Source organism: Hermetia illucens, chromosome 5 (genome assembly GCF_905115235.1).
Source record: "Hermetia illucens chromosome 5, iHerIll2.2.curated.20191125, whole genome shotgun sequence".
In the NCBI taxonomy this organism is placed as follows: domain Eukaryota; kingdom Metazoa; phylum Arthropoda; class Insecta; order Diptera; family Stratiomyidae; genus Hermetia; species Hermetia illucens.
Genome location: NC_051853.1, coordinates 37006619 through 37026615, shown reverse-complemented (window position 1 = coordinate 37026615; position 19997 = coordinate 37006619). Strand labels below are relative to the sequence as shown.

The 19997-nt window shown below is 43.3% G+C and overlaps 1 protein-coding gene across 3 annotated transcripts; it reads left to right on the top strand.

Annotated features, from left to right (window-relative positions):
* Positions 1 to 207: 207 nt before the first annotated feature.
* On the top strand, positions 208 to 7989 carry LOC119656997. Of its 3 annotated transcripts, none has more exons than XM_038063735.1 (2): positions 208 to 364; positions 7029 to 7989. In XM_038063735.1, exons 1-2 carry the CDS (start codon positions 356 to 358, stop codon positions 7671 to 7673), a joined length of 654 nt encoding a protein of 217 aa, XP_037919663.1. In that variant the 5' UTR covers positions 208 to 355; the 3' UTR covers positions 7674 to 7989. The 3 variants fall into 3 exon arrangements, with proteins under 3 accessions (XP_037919663.1, XP_037919665.1, XP_037919664.1); XM_038063737.1 differs by having other exon boundaries at positions 265 to 414; XM_038063736.1 differs by having other exon boundaries at positions 325 to 475.
* The last annotated feature ends 12008 nt before the right edge of the window (positions 7990 to 19997 follow it).

The following is a 19997-nucleotide window of genomic DNA, read 5'->3' as shown; positions in this document are numbered from 1 at the left end:
AAAACAATTAATAATATTTTCAAATTATTGCTAAATTTATGTTACCTAATATATGAAAGTTTAACTAAAAATTAATGAATATTGTCTAAACTCTAGTGCCAATTGATAGAACTTGCTACTTTCTTAAAATAATAATAATTATGATTTTTCGGAGAAATTAAGCGTCATCTACAGGTCAGATTAAGCACATGTTTGAAATGACAACAGCTAATTCAGCACAGCTGTTAAAAGTCCCTAACTGTCAATGTGAACGGTTTGCCGCAAAATTTTAATTGTCCTGGCCGCGGGCTCTATTTCGACCTAAATTGCAAAGTTTTGAATCGTCCAGGGCGTTCCAATTTAATATACAGTGAAGATGGGACGGGTGCGCGATAGTTCTTACTACATTAAAAACCATCCTCTTCCTGATAATATGTGTGTTTTGATTTAAGTTTTCGTCTGCACTGTTTTCGCATGAGCTTAGTGGATGCGTCCTGTTGGTTTTATTACTTATCCTTTGCCATTAACTTTAAGTCACAAATTTACCATGAATTAACACTTTATAATAGATGTAAGTTGCTTAGTAAGTGTGCATTTCAAGAAGTGATTAGAATGTCCTGATAGCAGCCTACATCAACAGGCGGTAGGATGTGCTGGGAGGTGGGGAAGATCCACAGTTGGGACAACATTCGATGTCATTGGAATATTGAAATTTCTTCGCAGCGGAATTTTTCCTTCCGTTTTGGTTTTTAATATGTCTTCGCAGGAGTTTTCTAAATGCTTCACGTTTCAGTTCGATCGCCACTGAGCTTTGTGTCAGAATCCTTCAGCATGACCCGCAATACTTTATTCCGCAGTAATTTCCATACTATGTGAGTTCATTGATGGGAAATACTTGCCTTCTCTGCAATTGCAACTTCTGTCTGGGCTTTTAATCTTTCATTATCTAACGTTTTTAGGACTACCGTTCGATCCTAGATGGTTTGCGAATTAAATCTTTTAGAATTTCATTATCGTCGATGGCGCAGCAACTGCTATCCGGTGTAGGCCTGCCTTAATAAGAACCAGACATGCAACTGATTTCCATATTCCAACCGAAAGAAATCTGATCTGTTGCTGATTTGCCTGGAGTGAAGCCTCTTTGGTATTGTCCAATGATCCTCTGGGCGTATAGCCCCGGCCTAGCAAGATAGCGGAGAATATCTTATAGATGGTACTCAGCAACGTGATACCTCTATAATTGCTGCACGGCGTGATGTCTCCCTTTTTATGTATGAGACAGATAATGCCCCTTTGCCAGTCGTCAGGCATTGATTCGCTATCCCGCACCTTGAGCACAAGTTGATGAACCACTTGGTGTAATTGGTCGCCTCCGTATCTAACCAATTCGGCTGTAATTCCATCGGCTCCTCGCGACTTATGATTTTTAAGCCGATGAATTGTACGGACTGTTTCTCCTATACTTGGTGGTGGCAGTATTTGTCTGTCGTCTTGAATTGGCGGGACCTCCAACTCGCCGATGTTCTGGTTGTTCAGTAGTTCATCAAAGTACTCAAGCCATCGCTCCAATACTCCCATTCTGTCGGAAAACAGATTTCCCTCTTTGTCTCGGCAGGATGAGGCTTCATCGTGCTGCCTTGTTGGTAAAACTTCCGCGCCTGGTGCCGTTGTTCCCTGTACTTTTCGAGTTGACAGACCTGTTGGTCTCCCAGGCTTCCCTTTTTCGTCTGTGATGTCGCTTCTCCGCTCGCCGGAGTTCGTAATAAGTCTCCGCGGGGGCCCGCGTATTTCGAGAATGCAACATTACTCGGTATGCAGCATTCTTCCGTTGCTAGGTTACATTCATAGTCAAACAAGCCGCTCCGTTCTTTTTCGATTGAGGCCAAGTATGTTTGTGGCCGTATTTATGATAACGTTCTTCAGGTGATTGTGAAGATCATTTGTTGATGCTTTATCTCCAGGATCTCTGTTGACTGCGGTTATTGTGGCATCCATTTCTCTCTTAGAGGTGTTGCGGAGGGCTGTGTTGTGGATGGCTTCAGGGTTAACTCTCACCTGATTGTCAGAGGGGATTCTGGGCGGTGTTGTTATTCGAGCTCGGAGCACCATGACAACGAGATAGTGATCCGAGTCTATATTTGCCCCCCTGTTGTTCTTATATGTTCTTATATTCATCAAGGCTGAGAGATGGCGACGTTCGTTCCGTCTGGAGAGGCCCACGTATGTTTGTGAACCGCTTTCCGCGCAAACCAGGTACTTCCAACAACTATTTCGTGTGATACTGCGAATTGAATAATCCGCAGTCCGTTATCATTTGTATTTTGATGTAAGCTATGGGAGCCAACGTATTGCCTGAATACGGGCTCCATCCCTACTTAGCTGTTAAAATCCCCAAGTGTGACAGGCTTCGAGGGTTCGTTCTACTGCCTCGTAGAAGGTAACCCTAACCCTTCTCCGACTCTGCAGTCTCCTCTGTAGGCGCGTGAACGTTAATGAGCCTTATATGTTTCAATTTGCCTCGCAAGCGCAAAGTGCATAGTCGTTTGCTTATATTTTCAAAGTCGATAACAGCAGCTTTCTTTTTTTGACTGACTAAGAAACCTACTCCGAGCACATGGTTTAGGGGATGGCCGCTGAAATATATGATGTAGTGACTCTTCTCCAGGAAACCGGTCCCTGTCCAACGCATCCCCTGTAACGCTGTTATATCAGCCCTACATTGGCACAGGGTATCGGCTAGCTGTTTGGCAGCTCCATCTCTTAACAGGGGATGCACGTTTCGGGAGAAAATGCACAAATCGTTATTTCTTTGTCATTGCCGAGTTCGTCCTTGTGTTATCCGTCCAGTCCGAGACTCCTGTTGTGGCTTCGTAATTTCGGTTTTAGAATTTCACTGAAAGTATACCTGGTGAACAGTGCTTCTGACCTTTGATACACCATTTCTTCTTGCTTTGATGATAGTTGGAGTTGGGTGGGTTGAATCTGATCATTTTTCGACATTGATAATCGCAGTTTTAACCGCTCATTTTCCTTTGGCGTTAGAAATCGATTGCGGTCATTAGTTTCCTATAATTCTAATCTGATGGGGGGACACACAGCTCTGAAAATTCAGGCCTTTGTTAAGCCTATTGTACTATCCTACGGTGTTCGCAGACTTTTGTGAATCCAGGAATATTTTCCAGAGGCAGAGAGTGTGCAGATTCTTAATTGGAGAAAACCTTGGCGAAGTGTCTTCGTCTGAAATCTGAGGAGACCGGGCAGCTGCATATGAAGTGCAGGGCTGTCTCTTCCACCACCACCACCGCAATTTTCTTCATATGGTAGTATAAGAAGCAGTGTCCCATTAAAACCCCTACTAATGTTTTCATGTCCCACTTCTGAAGGGGCAACAAAAAGTCGCTCTAGCAGCCCTGGGTTTCTTTCACAATGATTTTGCAGGCAAGAGTTCAAATTTCTCCAGTCGGCTGCGTGAATCGTTGCGATTTCACCTTTCAGAGTAGACTTGATATTGGATTGCCGGATGCCAAAGGCTCGTTCTGGCCCCACCATTGTCGATCCAGACCCTTCATTACCAACGCGGTTTGAGTGCTCTGGCAACCACATCAGGAATGTTTCGTTCAGTCGGCCAAGTTTCAGTAGCACCTGGTGGCAATTTCACACAAACTGACTTGATATGCCGTTGCTGTTTAGTGCTGATGATGCTGCCCGACTGTCGGCGATATAAGGCATATATATATCTCCGCTTGGAATATTTTTCCGAAGGATCGAGCCAGTTCCATAATAGGATTACCCGGGATCACCCCTGCGCTCCATCCATTTTCGATGATTGACCCGTCGGTGAAGATGATTAAGTCTGTAATCCGAAAAGACTTATGAGCATTTGAAATAATAAAAACTTGTTGTTTCTTTTTCGTTGGTGTGAATATTTATTCTTGCAAATAGCGATATTTCGGGAACCACTTGTTCCCTCCATCAGTGCTAACACGTACAGCTGGCCCACCTGACGTTCCTAGTGAACATAACTAGTCCAATCTTCCTAGCGTTCACTTTGAGTACATCACCACCACACCACCAACTGTGGATTTCAGGCAGAGTTGCATCCAAGTGGTCACATATTGTGTGTGTACTGTCCGCATATTTTTTGTCCTCCAGGAGCCATAGCAAGGTATCCATTACCAAGAGCTATATCAGAGGGAAGATAATCCCTCTCTGTGGGCAACCCTTAAGACATCCTGCCTCAAAAGACTTCTGGCCGATCAATATGTGGATTTTTCTCCGTTCCAGCATGTGGGGGATCCAATTGATTAACGGCGGATCGGTTCTATGCTATATTGCCTCAACACAAATTGCCGGCAATGATACATACTTGAAGGCACCTTCGATGTCCTTAAGAGGTATTTTTTTTCGGACATTGCCTTTCCAATTTTTGCCTTGAGCTCATGGAGTGCTGTTTCCGTGGATTTGTGTTTCTGGTAGACGTGTTGCTTATAAGCAACTACTTAGCAATGTGTGTATCCCTTATGAGCCGATCTACTAGCCTTTCAAGTCCTTTTAGTAGAAAGGACGTTAGACGAAGGTCGGAAGCGTTTTGCGTCCGGCTAGATGGGTTTCCCTGGTTTGGGAATAAATATCACCTTCACATCACGCCAGTTATTTGAAATATAAGCGTGTGCTAGGCATGCATGGTATATATTCCGAATATGGAGACCAACGGCATCCATATCTTCTATTACTAGCGTAGGATTGATGCCATCCGGACCTACAGACTTGTGTCTATGGAACGAGTCAAATGCCCATTTTACTCACTGCAATGATACTACTTTGCATGTCAGATTCCAGTCTCTCGGTTGAGGACTGTATGCACCTTTCGGCCCCGAGATGAAATTTCGGATGCTACCTGGAAACCGCACTTCAAGCAAATGGTTTGCCGTTTTTTCATAGCTTTCTGGTATCTCCTGCTCTGTAAACGTAAATAGCTCAACTTCTGGTTAGGTCCTTTAACAAGATCTGATTCAACTTTGAGGTTGTCTCAAGATGCCATGATAACCGTTTAGGCGTTTTTATGCTCTTCTTTAGGGCTTTCTGTGTCTCTTTATACCGATTCCAGCCAGCCGTTCGCCTCTGTTTTGCCAAATCCGTGTTTGACCATGGTGTTTTATCCTTCTTTGGCGTTTTGAGTGGACAGCTTTTCTTCGAAAGCTTTTCTCATGCGATAATCTGGGTTGTCTTCTCAATTGCTGTAGTGGATTTGATGCCCCTCCCAGGGATCGTGACGCGGGTGCTCAGTTCTATTTTATACGTCGCCCAATCTATCTTGCTATCGTCTGTGGATTCTGAAATGGAATGGCCAGGCTGAGTCCATCCTCATTACGAAATAAATGCGTCTGTGATCCGAGAGTGTGATATCGTTTGATACTCTCCACTCTCCGACAAGAGACGCAATGCCAGGTGATGCCACCATGATGTTGATGACCTCTCGACTACCCACGTTGAAGAAAGTGGGTTCATTGCTCAAATTGAGGATCTGCAGATCGATTCCTACCAAATACTCTAATAGTCTCGATTCTGTTGCATTGATGTTGGAACTTCCCCAGCATATATGGTGGGCGTTGACATTACCCTCATACTTTCACTTTTAGTATATTGAATAGCTCTGATAATCTCCATTGGTAACTATTTTGGAAGGGGAAACATGCAGAACACCATAGAATATCTTTATCTTCCTGTTGCCTTTGTATGATTAGTTTGGCTGTTGTGGTATCGCCATCACATATATCGTTAACAAAATTAGCTTGGAGGCCTTTTGAAATCACCATGCAGAAGCGGGGTCGATCACTTCTACTTTGACTGTCCCGCCAACATCCCCAGAGTCTTGTAGGAAGCATATAAATGTTTTGCAGCTGTTGATTCGAAGACTAATGAGTACAGTCGCCGGTTTACAATGCTGCAAACTTATTTGAGAAATAGATGCCCCTCTTCTACGCTTCAGATGATGATGACGCGGGCTGCACATTCCTTCAATGGTTTTAGGGGCCGATAATTGTAAGGATCCCTAGCCCGTGATAGAGCCGGCAGCCCGTTTGTTCCTGAACCTTCTTAATATTCGGTTCGGGAACGCGGGTTCTGAACTTTTTTTCAATTCAGAAACTCACTGTATGACCGTTAAATATCATGGCGAAGAATTGAATCCATTTTTTCTTTGATTTGAAGTAATGCTACGCCTTTCAAATAGTAGTATTTGATGATAGGCCATTTCTCTGTTTTCTTCATTTTCACATACACAACCGAGGCATTTTCTTCAGAGCAATCGATCTGAAAGTTGGTAAAAAAGCCAGTCATGGATACCTGTAAAAAATCAGACCTCTTAACACCATTTTTTAATCAGCCCGGAAACTTTTCACCCCACCCTTATAAATTCCCAACGGAAATGGTGGTCTTTATGTTAGGTGTGGATAATTTTTCATTAGCATGAGGAGATCTGCTGATTAGCAGATTACAAATTTCTATCCCGTTAGTCTATGTTAGATATTGTATTTCGGAAACCAGGTGTCATTGGTTGATTTCCGTCTCCAATGTTTTGTTTTCATTTCCTCTGTGTTTAGTTGGGAAATTTTTGAGGGCGAAGTGCACTATTTTTGTAGAATCAATGCCGATTCTGCTGCTTATTCTGGTATAGCTCGATATTAACCGAAATAATTCATAATGTGAGTTCCGTGATCCTGCTTGATTTTGCATGTGCAGGATTATCGAACTTTGCTAAAATTTCAACGAGATCTGCCTTTACTGTAGCTTCCCGCTTCCTTCGTTGATTTCAAGGTTCCAGGTTCATTTTTTAATGCACTGCTCTCGCTGCTCTCTCGTTACATTGACAAACATATTCCTAACATTAATCATTAGTAGCAGTAGGCTCACGCCCTAATGTCAGAGGACATTTTTAATTGCTGTCTTTGTTGGTGTTGACTTCCTTCAATTTTCGATATTTTATTTTCGTTTTGTCTATCTCTTTCTGCATTTTATCAAAATATTCGTTGTTGCTTTTGTCATTTTAGCGAATCAGAATGTCGGATGTTCCACCGAGTAATCCTTATTTGAATCCGACTTCGACCCTTGCTTACGGGATCCTGGCTTCGACTTCCGCCTGGTCATTGTACTGGGTGAAAGATAAAGATTACAGGCCGTGTTCCGTGGCCATGTTCTCATTAATGTTGGCTCATGCCATGATTGCAGTACTGAGATACGGACATCCTAACTCCGGAAAAGCAGTGCGAATAATTTACGAGAAAATGACTATGATTTGCCAATATGTGATGCTGCCATTAGTTAATATGGACATCTACCTATCTACGAAAATGCCAAGAGAAACGGCCTATATGCATGTTATAACAATTGTGCTTCCAGCGTTGTCGCATTTCATGAATGAGAGAGTTAACATATTGATGGTGGACATTTCTGCTATTGCAAATATTGCTTCGTGCCTATATTTAGGGTATCTGGAGGACAACCCGTGGGCGATGGGATTGGCCGCCGTGGCGGCAATGAATCACTTCATTTACAGCAGGATAGCAAATCACGTATCCGCCCCGAAACAAGATCTACTGGCGGTCGGATTAAGTTTCTTCAATCTCTTCTCCGTTCAAACGCTAAACTCTATTTCATCGCAGAGGACTTTGGAGTTTTTCCCAGAAAGAAAATGAAGACCGATTGATCGATAAAGTCGCAAGTTATCAAATATTAATTATACAAAGTAACTGAAATGTTATCATCGAAACATCAAACTTATCCAGGGCAAGAGGAAATATATGCGAATTTTGTAATGGGTGAAGCAGAGTCAGCTTCTGTTTGTACAGCGTGTAAGTAAATTGTGCAATTTTTCATTGTATTTTTCGAAAAATTTACCTGTAAACCAAATAAGAATGTATTTTTAAATAGTTATCAATGAAATTGTTTTTATATGTATGTATTTTAATACGAAAATTTATCGTTGACAATATAATTAAAATTGAAACTATATGACCAGTCTTTAAAATACTCCCTAGAATTAGTTTGAGCGCTAATGTAGAAACTTGGCGCTCTTGCTCTATTGTTATTAACACTGTCACACATATATGGTGGCTGCCTACCGTTTCACAACAAAGTTGATCTCGAGCAACATGTCCAAGGTGGAATGATTCCTTGTGTGTGTGTGGTGGGGAGAAGTTACAGATTCGTTAACGTATCGCAGGATTTCCGTTAGTGGATGTGATACTATCCGTCTCAACTGAGATCAACGGCACCAAAAATCTGTTCCGTGGATTCCGCTTCCTCATTACAGGAGGGACACGTATCATCTTGAGTAATTCCTATTCTGAACATACCACCTGCTTTTCGACAGGATAAACTTTGTGGTACGGATGTTCGGTTCTGGCAGGAAAAGTTTGGTGTGTCGAGCAGCATTTAGGCTCTGCCACCTGTCATTGTGGGAAGCTTGTTGTTAGTTTTTGAAAACAGACTTAGTCAATGCTACTGATACTCCAATTGCTGGTTCTGGTCCCGGCATAGGGGAGATTGACTCCTCGTTCGCTAAACCATCCCTCTACACCACAGTAACCAGGCACCCAGAGTTCCACCGTATTGAATCTAGAGATAGAGTTCAAACGGTTTCTGCATTCCTGAACGATTTTCGAGGTGGTCAAAGGATTACTCACCGCCCTCAATGCAGCTTGGCTATCACTGCAGATTGCAATGCGCCTGCCCTTCAACCGCTCGCCAATCACCCAGTTTGTCGCCCTTAGGATCGCAGAAACTTCGGCTTGAAAAACCGTTCGATATTGTCCCAAAGGAAAAGCCCACTTCTCGTTTTTATTCGAAAGGTAGACTCCGGCTCCAGAACCCTGTTCTGTTTTTGAACCATCGGTGTAGAAGACTTCCGTATATCCATCCCGCCACGCATTCCTCTGGGACTTCCCAGTTCTCTCTACGCTTCAGAGTAACTTCATATCTTCTACCAAACTACATCTGGGGACACGAGCATCGGAAAGTATTGTAAGAACTGGATTCAGTCCTGTGCCGACTTAGTCTATGAGCTGCTCTCATTGCAGTACTTTGAATAAATATATCCAGGGGATGCAAATTGAGTAGTGCATTCAGAGCTGCGCCGGATATCGTGCTCATGGCACCAGTGATACCCAGACACACAGTTCTTTGCGGTGCGGCTTGTTTACGGTGAAAACTTTTTTGTCTCATCTTGACCCACCACACTACGGATGCATATACGAACATTGGCCTAATGATGGAGACGTATATCCACATTACCACATGAGACCTGAGTCCCCATGTCGAGGCAAATGTCCGCCTGCACAGCCCAAAAGCGGCGAGAACTCGTTTCATCTTTATCTATACATGTTTGTTCCAAAGAAGTTTTCATCTGGAGTGACTCCCAGATATTTCACTTCTTCGGAGAGTTGAAGGGTAGTACCCCTCATCTCAGGGAGGCAAAGTTCATCCAGTTTTCTCTTTTTTGTGATCAATACCATTGTGGTTTTATTTGGATTAACTGACAGACCACGTCGGAGGCACCAGCTGTCTATCAAATCAACGGCACGATGTATATTCCTACATACCGTTTCAAGATCCCGATTAACAGCAAGCACAGTCACCATTCAAAGTTGCATCCTCTATCTTTGTGACCAAAGAATGAAGAGCAGACTCACAGGACTTTCCACGCTGGTAAGTATGTTGGTTTTCACTAAGTGCGTTTAGACGAATGCGACGCTCCACCAGTTTCTCCAAACCTTTCAGCAAGAATAAAGTCAAGCTGATTTGTCTGAAGTAATTTGGATTAGAATAGTCTTCGTTTCCAGGTTTTGGTATGAAGACTACCTTAACTTTTTGCACGTAGCCCAGAGCAAGACATCATCGAAAAATATTTCTTTTTCTTACCACTTCTCTCACCCGTTCTCCCGGGTGGTGTACTTCCAGGAGGGTCTGTACTGAATCCAGTCTGGAGCTCGTGGAAGTACCGTGGGGTTTTCTAAGAGAGTCCAACTTGGCCGACTCATCCCTTTTGGGGACTCTGCACAGCCTTGAAGTTTCCCTTGGGCCTTCCAGTTCCTCACAGTACGCTCTAAAGGAGTCTCGTTTCGAACACCTGACGAGCCTCGTATATTCACGCTGTGAGTTCCTGAAATTCAACCATTTTTCGTTCTTGTTACTTTTGGAAGCACGGTTTAGAAGTCGCCTGGTGGATTTTCTGAGTTTTTGCAGTTCCCGGTTCCACCGAGGAACCGTTTTACCGCTTTAGTCTCGGGAAATAGGACAAACCTCTTCACAACATTCTAAAAGTGTGCAGTTCAGAGTTTTCAATTCATCTTCCAGCGCCAAAGGAGTCCTTAGTCACCTAGGGAACTATACTTTATTGCCAAGAAGTTCATTAAACTTTGTCCAATCCGTTTTCCTAGGGTTCCGTCTTTGTACTGCAGACTGTTCGCCCACAATAGTCAGATTGAATTCTAGATATCGGTGATCTGACAGTGAGACCTCGTCTAGCACCCGCCAGTGTGTAATCAACTCTAACACTTTTGAGGTACAGATTGTTAGGTCAATTACTTCGCTTCTTATCGGTCCAACGAATGTATGGGCGCACCCTACGTTTGCAGCCATAAGACCCGCTGAAGTGATGAAATCAAATAGCTTCTCCCCACTTGGATTGCATTTGCTATTGCCCCAACAAATATGTTGACCATTCGCATCGCAACCAATTAAGAGTTCAAGACCACTTGATTCTGCATACGCCACCAGATCCCTAAGCTCTTACATCGGTGGAGGATACAAAGAATTATAGGATAAGTAAGCGGAGGCAACTATGATGTTTTACCTCTCGCCATTAATCTGGTATTGTATGATGAACGTAGCTAAGTCCTAGGAACAGTACTGTCACAGCATGGTTGCCTCTAACCGTCTTGACATCAGGACGCCAGCTCTCGGTCTTATGGATCTTTCATCATAGAAGATCCTAGCTCCCTTTACTGATCCAATGCCACAGATTCTCTTAAATCGAACTCACGGCTCTTGCACCAGATGTAGAAGAAATCCTGTGCCTTTGTCATTCTCGCTGACAACAGGTAGGAGGAAGCTTTGGCATACTGTAGGTTGATTTGACCAATCTTTATGTTTTCCGACATAAACTTAGTCTGTTGTGTTATGGAAAACAGTTAGAAGCGTATGCGGCAGTCCGCGTGTGACGGGGTTTCCCCCACACCATACCGCTAGAGGACTCCATCCCCTTGTGTTTGATTTCTCTGAGAAAAGCTGCGCAATGATCCCTTCATACACCAGTGAAATAGGCACTATTACTGAAGAATCAATAAACCTCTCAAATCCGTCCTCTATGGTTTTGAGTGCTGGGCGAATGTCAAAGACAATGAACGCCTCGCGATAATGAAGACAAAAATGTTGCTTTGCATCAGTACCATAAAACGCTGCGATCACATCCGAAGCGAGGACATCCGCGATCGATATGCACCTATCTTAGAAAAATTACGAGAGAGGTATCTGCGATGTTAAGGACTTGTAATTCTTCCTGATGAGAAGTCACTTGTTAAGCTTGGTTTGAGCTTTGAAATGGATGGGAAACGACCAAAAGTCCGGATGAAACAATGATGGCTTGATTTGAACGCCTCAGGCTAGGCCTGCTAGCGAGCAATGGTGCAATCGGTTGAGACGAGGCAACCTCGCTACTGACCAGATGAAGGCTAAAGAAGTCATCAACCAATTTCTCCTATAATGATTAAAAAAAAGCGTATTATCCAGGCTGAGGACACTCCTACGAACTTTTATTAATTACCAATATGAAGTGCAAAAGTTTGAAAGATAAAGACCGAATTTAGCCTGCAACTATAAAATCTTTTCCAAAAGTCTTTTTCGAAAAAATTTAAATAAATCTAAACGGGATTGATTTATAAAATTGCCAATAAATACAAACTATCTTGGCCATATTACTTAGTATTTCCACGACTTAAGCTACATCACTTTATATTAACTCTGAAGAATTGCCTGCAACCCCAACAAATTCAAAATGCTTATACCAATTGCTGTGACGTTATCGGGTTTCATGTTGCTGAAAGCGAAGTGACGAGTTGATATAAAATGAACCATGGTTCCAATGGCTGTGGATCCGGATACCCAGGCATCCCCCTTTGCCGCTGACAAATAGAGAAGAACCAAAATATTAAGCACGTTGAAACAATTCCAATGTTTTTCTTCTCGTTTCCACCGGATCTGCGTCAAAATTGGCAAAACGGTGTAAAGCGTATTGAACATCTTTATCCCTAAAATTTCTAGGTTGAAACATAACAATGGAATGCTTTTGACCATTAACGATGATCGCCAATAAATTTTTGCAAATCTAATATCCGGCGGCGCTACTAGATTCTGCCTCGACCATACATGAAGGACGACTCCAAGAAGTCCATGCCCCATGGTCAGAGAAAATGATATTTTGGCCCAAGGATGCTGGAAGATCGAAATTTGATTCAGAGCCCATGCCGATGTTCCAAAGAGTATTAGATGAGCAGCGGTCGTGCAGATGTTGAAATCGCTGTAAATGTCATCTTTTTGGTCGTCGGAGGCTTCCATATTCAACTAGGAATTTTCACGCAATGTGTCCAGGGCCTTTATGCGGAACGATTTCTCTTCATTTCTACTTAAATAATACGGCAAATGAAATTTACTTAATATTCTAGTTTCAAATTAATAAATAAATAAATTTTGATGAAAAACGAAATGTATACTGTGATTACGTTTTCCCGGGGTAAATGTTATGGATGTTTGTGCGTTCGTCTCTGTGCTGTTCCGCTTCTGTGGGCTTTTCACTTGCGCAACATTAAGTTGCTTGATTGAAAACCAAAGTAGGGACAATAAGTCTATGTGGAAAGAGTCTGTGCGGATGCTTCACATCGGAGTAAACAGGAAGTGGAGCACAGCAAGAAGGTATTTTGCAGGCTGTAGAGCATTGAAAAGCTTGGTTATCAGGATTGCTTTAAAGTTGATAAAATTAGAGGCAACAAAATAGGTAAGTTATTTTGAAATGGATGGCTGATTAGGAAAAAGTAAATGGAGATAAGACTTAGTTTCCTATTAAGGGATTAGTCCACTATTAAAATTCGAAAAATGACCTCTTTTCCTAAACTGCGAAAAAAACACAAACGCTATCAATTTAAAACTTGAAAGGCTCCTTTTTGTAGTTTCCGATGGCAAAAAGAAATGAGGAGATGTAAAATATTGACCAAGCTATCCATATGTAAGCTTAACATTTAAAAAAATCTGTTAGTTCAGACTATCATCTATTGCGCTGATCCCATTTTAGACAAACAAAAAATTCATGTAATTTGGTACACGTCTGGACGTAGTGGTGTCTATTTTGACCTTTTTTCAATTGAAAAAAGGATTAGCTAAATTTTTAACAAGTATACGTGAATTTGAAATGAATTTGAATGAATTTGAAATTTGAAGTGAACTGGTTCAACACCTTTTTTTAAATTTTTACATCGCGCCCCAAAAAGACAGGCTTAACGATTTCACAGCTGAGTTTTTTGAACTCATCATTAATCTGCGAATCCTTTGTCATTCTCCAATGGATGCGAAGCAGCTAATTTTTACTTATTTTCTCTTGCGATTGATTATTCTATTTTTCTTAAATATTTCATTTACGAGCGATAATCACACCTTTACGAGAGCTTAACTTTTCGTAGATTTCTTGCAATGTTTATGCGTCGAGATTTAAATGAATATTATAGGGCATACATTCTCTAGTATACATCATTTACATTCATGATATTACAGGATGCTTATATGGTTGTCATTTACCCTTGGTGAGGTATAGCATGATAACACCTACATGCCATAGCTGGCGGTTACCTAAAATGCGCTTCAGCTCCTCCTACGACTTTCCGAGACGCCCGTACTCCTTCTCTACTGTTCCGGCGATCCACTCGTCGACCATTTTGAGAGAGTGGATTCCACACATGCAATGGTCGCCCCTCCTTAATGTGTGACTTATCCACTGCAACTTCCGCCTTCAGATCACATCGCATACGGGCGCGAGGCCTGTGCACCGACCAAGCTCTTTGTTATAGTATCAGTCGTACTCGAATGATACAACGCAGACAGGTATAAGCGAAGGCTTGAAAGTCACTTTCCATGCGCTACTCTTATATAGCAACTCAGAAAGAACACTGGCGCGGAACAGTTTCGATTTGATCGTGATGTTGAGATAGCTATATTTCCAGATTTTAGACAAAGCAGCGAAATCGGATCTAGCTTTGTTAATGCGTCGGCCAGCAACAAGTTCGGTGCCACGTCAGCAGAAACAACGCTTCCTAGATATACAAATTGATCAACGTCTTCGATGCTCTGTCCATTAATGTAGATACCCGTCAGACTGAGGACCTTTGTTTTTTTGTGGTCAGTGTTCAGTCCAACTCTACCTGCCTCTGATTCCCACTCCAAAGTTATTTGGTCAAGGTGCATGACCCGCTGAGGTAGCAAACAGATGTCATCGGCTTAATATGATGAGTACATGTCATCGTCCATTGAACTCCTCCACGTTCTCCGAAAAGGGCAGTATATAGAACGTCACTGATAACAAGAAGAAAGAATATCGATGACATGATGCAACTCTAGCGGACTTCGCTATGGACCTCAAAATCGCCTGAGATTTCCGGTCCAATATTCATTGATATTTCCAAGGGAGCTAGTCAGTGTATCTGCCGTCCGATCAGTAAGCTAGCTCTCCCACTGTCGCGCAATAGCTAGAACATACAAGCGGTCGATGTTGAACTTGGGTGGTTGAAGCTTTCGGACCCTGCGAGAAGTAGTGGACGCAACACGCCGATCGCGAAGTGGTGAATCTGATTGGTCGTACGGTGTTAGTTAGTTGTAGTCGCATTCAGATCACCCATCACGTTTACAATGTCACCTTTAGGAAGCCTCCCCCTGAACTGCGTTCAATTGCTCGTAGAAAGTATCGTTCTCCTCTATATCGGAAGATTTGGTTGGTGCGTAGCATTGTACAATTGGGATGCTCCCTAACCTGGACCGGAATCTTGCAATTAGAAGTCTGTCAGAAACCAGTTCCCAGGTCAAGAGAGCGCAACTTGCGGTTGCCTTCACAAACAACCCGTCACCGGGTCGCGACTGCTACCACTGAGTACAAAAGCACATTGCCATTAGTGTGGCAGGAGCGAGAGGAGTACTTTCCAGAGTCCCACCATCTTATGTACTTCGCTTAGGGCTAGAATTTCCTGCTTATATCTTTGGAATCCTCACTCGACACCGTTGTCGATGAACGTGCCCGCATTTCAGAAACCAATCAGAGCCCGTTCTCAATAGCTAAAGATGTTCGGCGTGAGGTCAGATCCTATCCGAGGCGTTGTTGATGTTTCGATAACAGTAAAGTTTCAACATTTGCAGGTTCCTAGCCCACAAATTTCTATCCTATTAGTCGCTTTTTACGACTAGCAGGAAAGACTTCAACTTCAATTTAATGATGGTCATACCCTCAATTTGGATGAATTTTGGCTCTATCCTTCATTGTTGGTGTGTTTTCCCCAAACAATTGTTTCATGCGACATTTTTCCAAACCGAACTGCATGCCGATATCCTTGCTGAAGTAGATGGTGATGTCCAGCAAAGGAAAATTGGTTCTCGTGTTAAGCATACAATATCGTCAATATACATTAAATGACTTAATGTACATTTCAATAATATGCCATGTTTAACTTGGAAACTGTATTTGCTGCATGCAAAAGATGGGGTAACGGATTCAAGGCCAAACAAAACCAAAGGGGGCTAAAGAGTCGCCTTGGAATGGGTCACGCCCGATTGATATCTCTCCTGATGTTTATGAGGATATCGATAGCTTCGTGCTCCAATTCTGCACCACTGTTCTTAGGAGAAGAATGACATTCGGGTTGACTTTTTACAAGTGTAATACTTGTACTAACCACGAATGTGATATGGAGTCAAAAGTTGATTTATAATCAATGAATCTTATCAACTCCTGGCGCCTTCCAATTACCTGCCTTTTCAAGGATTGTTTCTACGTCAACTTCAGTTACGTCATTCATTGCCATTTCGGGAGCCACGTTGCTTCTAAATTGCATCGGCTGGATTCGCTCTAAACGTTTCTGCAGAAGTCTTCTGCCTGATCCAGATCGAGGTTACAAGACCTGAGTATTTTTTTAAAATCCCCGTTGGTTTTGGAAGAACAAGGTGTTGTCTGTACTTCGCTGAAAGTTCTTTTGATACCTACGGATGCGGTTGAAGCATATCGCAAGTTTCTGCTTCAGCACTTCGAGGATTTCTTCAGATGGTAGTTTCCAATGATGTTCGCAACGCATCCATTCACTCTTGGCGATGGATTTCCAAGAAGTGCTTGCATGGAACGGCCAATCTCTTTTCTCAACTTTTCGACTCTTTTGTAGAGTCAAAACGCTCAGAACAGTAAAGTCCCCCTGCGCATATCTCTGTTATTCGCTCCAAGATGTTGATTATTGAGATGAATAGGTGTGGCAGCCGCAATGTAGACCAAGCTGTGAGAACCTCTATAGCAGTATTCTCGCTAGCTAGTTCAGTTTTGGATTTTTGGTCTAGCGTCTGGGAGAATCTCAGCATATTCTGTGAATGCGAAAAATTGGGTCGACATCCGCAATTACCAAGCTTCTCCTGATTACTGGGTTCCTGGAATGCCTTACAGGTGGAGTATTTGTGTTGCTCTTTTGACTAGTCTGGTAAGTTGATGAGTTTACACCGAGCTCAAGTGAAACTTCTAGAAAGATTTGTTGCCTTGGTGGTAGAGCAACTCAGTTGTACTGTTTGTCGATGTTCTATTCTGGAACATGACTTACTTCCGGAAATTGAGTTATGAACGTGTCATGAAGTCGGTGTCTGTGCCCTGATGGATTCCGTTCCAAATCCGTGACAAAATCATAGGCACGGATGATAAATTCGTTCAGTTGTTGATTCGTCCAAATCATACGACGCCTAGGTCGTCCGTCCCTGGTGGTTGATCGCATAATCACCAAAATATGGGTACTCTCTTCGTGTCCCCGGGATCCTTTTAAAATTATTTAAAACGTCCTCAATTTTTTGTCCACCTACGATGTTCGTGGCTGGCCCGGTGCGTCATGTCACTATCCGCAACCCGTTATACGCGCCTGGTCGCATGTAGCTCTGCGCTTGCAATTCAGGTCAGGACTAACTTGGGATGTCAGGCGGATATCATCATTTACTACATATTTAATCGATAATCAGAGAGTTTTGATAAGGTTAACAGAATTATGAGGTTTGCACGTTTTTAATGCCCAAGTGACTCCACTAATAGTTCAAATAGCTTTGGGATAACTAATTTTTTTCATTATCAGTTTTTTGATATTCTCTAAAGGGTAGTGGAGAAAAGAGATTATAACTAAATTAGTTCAGTACTAAAGTGTTCGGTATCATATTTAGAATGATCAAATTTCGCATTCGCATCCTACAAATTAATATGCACTGGAGTGCAACCGCTCACAAATTACGCAGTTCGCTGCGGGGACCAAAACTGATTTAGTACTCATCAGTGAGCAGTACCAAAACAAGGACCCAGTTTCATGGCACCCTGACATATCAGGTACCGCTGCCATCTGGGTTCGGGACGGCACACTCCTTAGAGTTCTTACCCAAGACCGAAGGGGGCTTTGCCTGGATTTGGCGTTCAGGGATAACGTTTTTTAGTGCCTATCTTACGCCGAATAAGACGATGCCGGACTTGCGACGCAGGCTTGATGGTTTCGAGGACGCTATCTTAGGCACAGATGGGCGGATGACTCCAATGCTAGGGCACTTGAACGGGGCATGCCTCACATAGACTCCAGAGGGAAACGAATCCTGGAAATGACGGCGAGAACAGGGCTGGTAGTTCTAAACAGCGGTTCCACCCCAACGTTCCGGTATCCGGGCTGCGAGCATTCCAAACGTAACCTTCGCGTCGGAATCACTGGTGTCGCTAGTGGACGGGTGGCGAGTTCTGGAAGACTTCTCGGCAAGCGACCATCAATACATTGCCTTCGAAGTGGTGGACACAAACTCTCGGTGCGCCACCCCGGCGGTCTTTCTGTGCGTGGAACAGATGGGGCCGCGCTGGATAATACTCCTGGGGGAGGTGGCGCTGTAGACGACACTGTCGTAAATTTTATTATGAACCTAATAACGTTGGCCTGCGGAGCCTCCATGCCCAGGAAGGCATCGAGACGTGGCAAACCTTCTATGTATTGGTGGACAATGGAAATCGTAGAGCTCCGGAAGGAGTGTCACAGGCTCCGCCGCTTAACACAACGTCTAAACGACCGGGAGGAGGAATACAAATCAGCCAAAAGGAGACTCCGCAGCGCAATAAACAAGACCAGCTGGCTGGATCTGGGGGACTCGAATACAAACTGGCAACTCGAAAAAGCGGCGCTCAAGGCCAAACAGATGGACCGCATTGTAAGGGCACTATTCCTTGCGCACCCCGTGTGAGATGATGACGTCGGTGTGGAGAGCGCAGAGCACTTTCCACTTTTCTGTATAAAAGAGTTGGAACAGACAGTTCTCTCTACGAAAAGCAAAAAGGCGCCAGGACCCGATGGTATTCCAGCAGAGGTATACAAACTGTTTTTCCAACACCGGCCAGACCTACTGCTCGGCGCATTCAGCGCTTGCCTGAAAGAGGGCACTTTTCCTGCTTGTTGGAAATTGGCCTACGGTCTAGCAGGCGACTTTCCCTGATGAGTTAAACGCAGTCTGTCTTACTCTATGGCGCGGAGGTATGGGCTGACACTCTTGGCAAGGATTGTAAACGTCTCGCGCAAGTACAGAGACGGGGAGCTTTGAGGGTGGCGTCTGCGTACCGCACTGTTTCTGAACCGGCCGTGATGGTGATCGCGAGAATGATCTACGTTGCCCTTCTTGCTAAGGAGCGTCAAGCCATATACAAGCGCAATGAAGATGAGCCAAGGGGGGTGGTTTCTGGTGAAGAATGGCAACACACTCTAAAGGAGTGGCACCTCTCTTGGCAAAATGAAACTAGAGGCAGATGAACTGCGTGGCTCATCGACAACTTAGGTGCGTGGCTGAATCGGAAGCGAGACTGACTATTTCCTTACCCAATTTTTAAGTGACCGTGGAAGTTTTCAGTCTTACCTGCACAAGATTAGAAAGGCGCGATCTCCGGAATGTGTGTTTTGCAATGGAGTTGTGGACGACGTCCATCACATTTTTTTTCTTGTGGAAGGTGAGATGGGGTTCGTCAGGAGTTCTATTTAAATATACGAGATCTCTCTCCAGACAACATTGTCGAAGAGATGCTGAGGAGTGCTGACAGGTGGAGCCATGTTGCCCATTACGTTCGGGTCCCTCTCGTTGCTAAGAAGATAGAGCTCGACCGGAAGGCAGAGGGTTCCTTGAACTGACAGTTCCCTTCCTCCTCTCCCTTCCAATTGGTGAAAGAAATTTGCTGATTTGAAGGCTCCGCACGGCGGGAGAGTTCGTGGTGTAATGTGACAAACGGTGGGAGGGACGATGGAGAGGTGTTTAGTTGGTAGTCCGACGACGTACCGAACCGGGAATCCAACACTGTGTGCGTAAATGCATTCACCTATCCTATCCCAAAAAAATGATCAAATTTAGACTTTAGTTAAATTATGTATGTCCGGAAAAGATTTATTGGAATTACAATTAAATTTTCACTGAGTACTACCATATGTCTTCAGCATCTTCCTTACTGTGGGATATGTAATTATTGTTATTGGAGTTCCCAAAAACTATAATAAGTCTATCTGGAAAACCTTCTCATAAGTATGAGTTTCAGTGATTTTGTTCTCTTTCCTTGCTAAAACCTGGTATGGACATTCATATGGCTTAGTGCAATATAGTTTCCCTTGTGCAAAAAAGTTTCGAAAAGATGACTTATAATAAGATACACATTTTTACATCATTAATGTATCAAAGTGCGCTTGGCTCTCTCC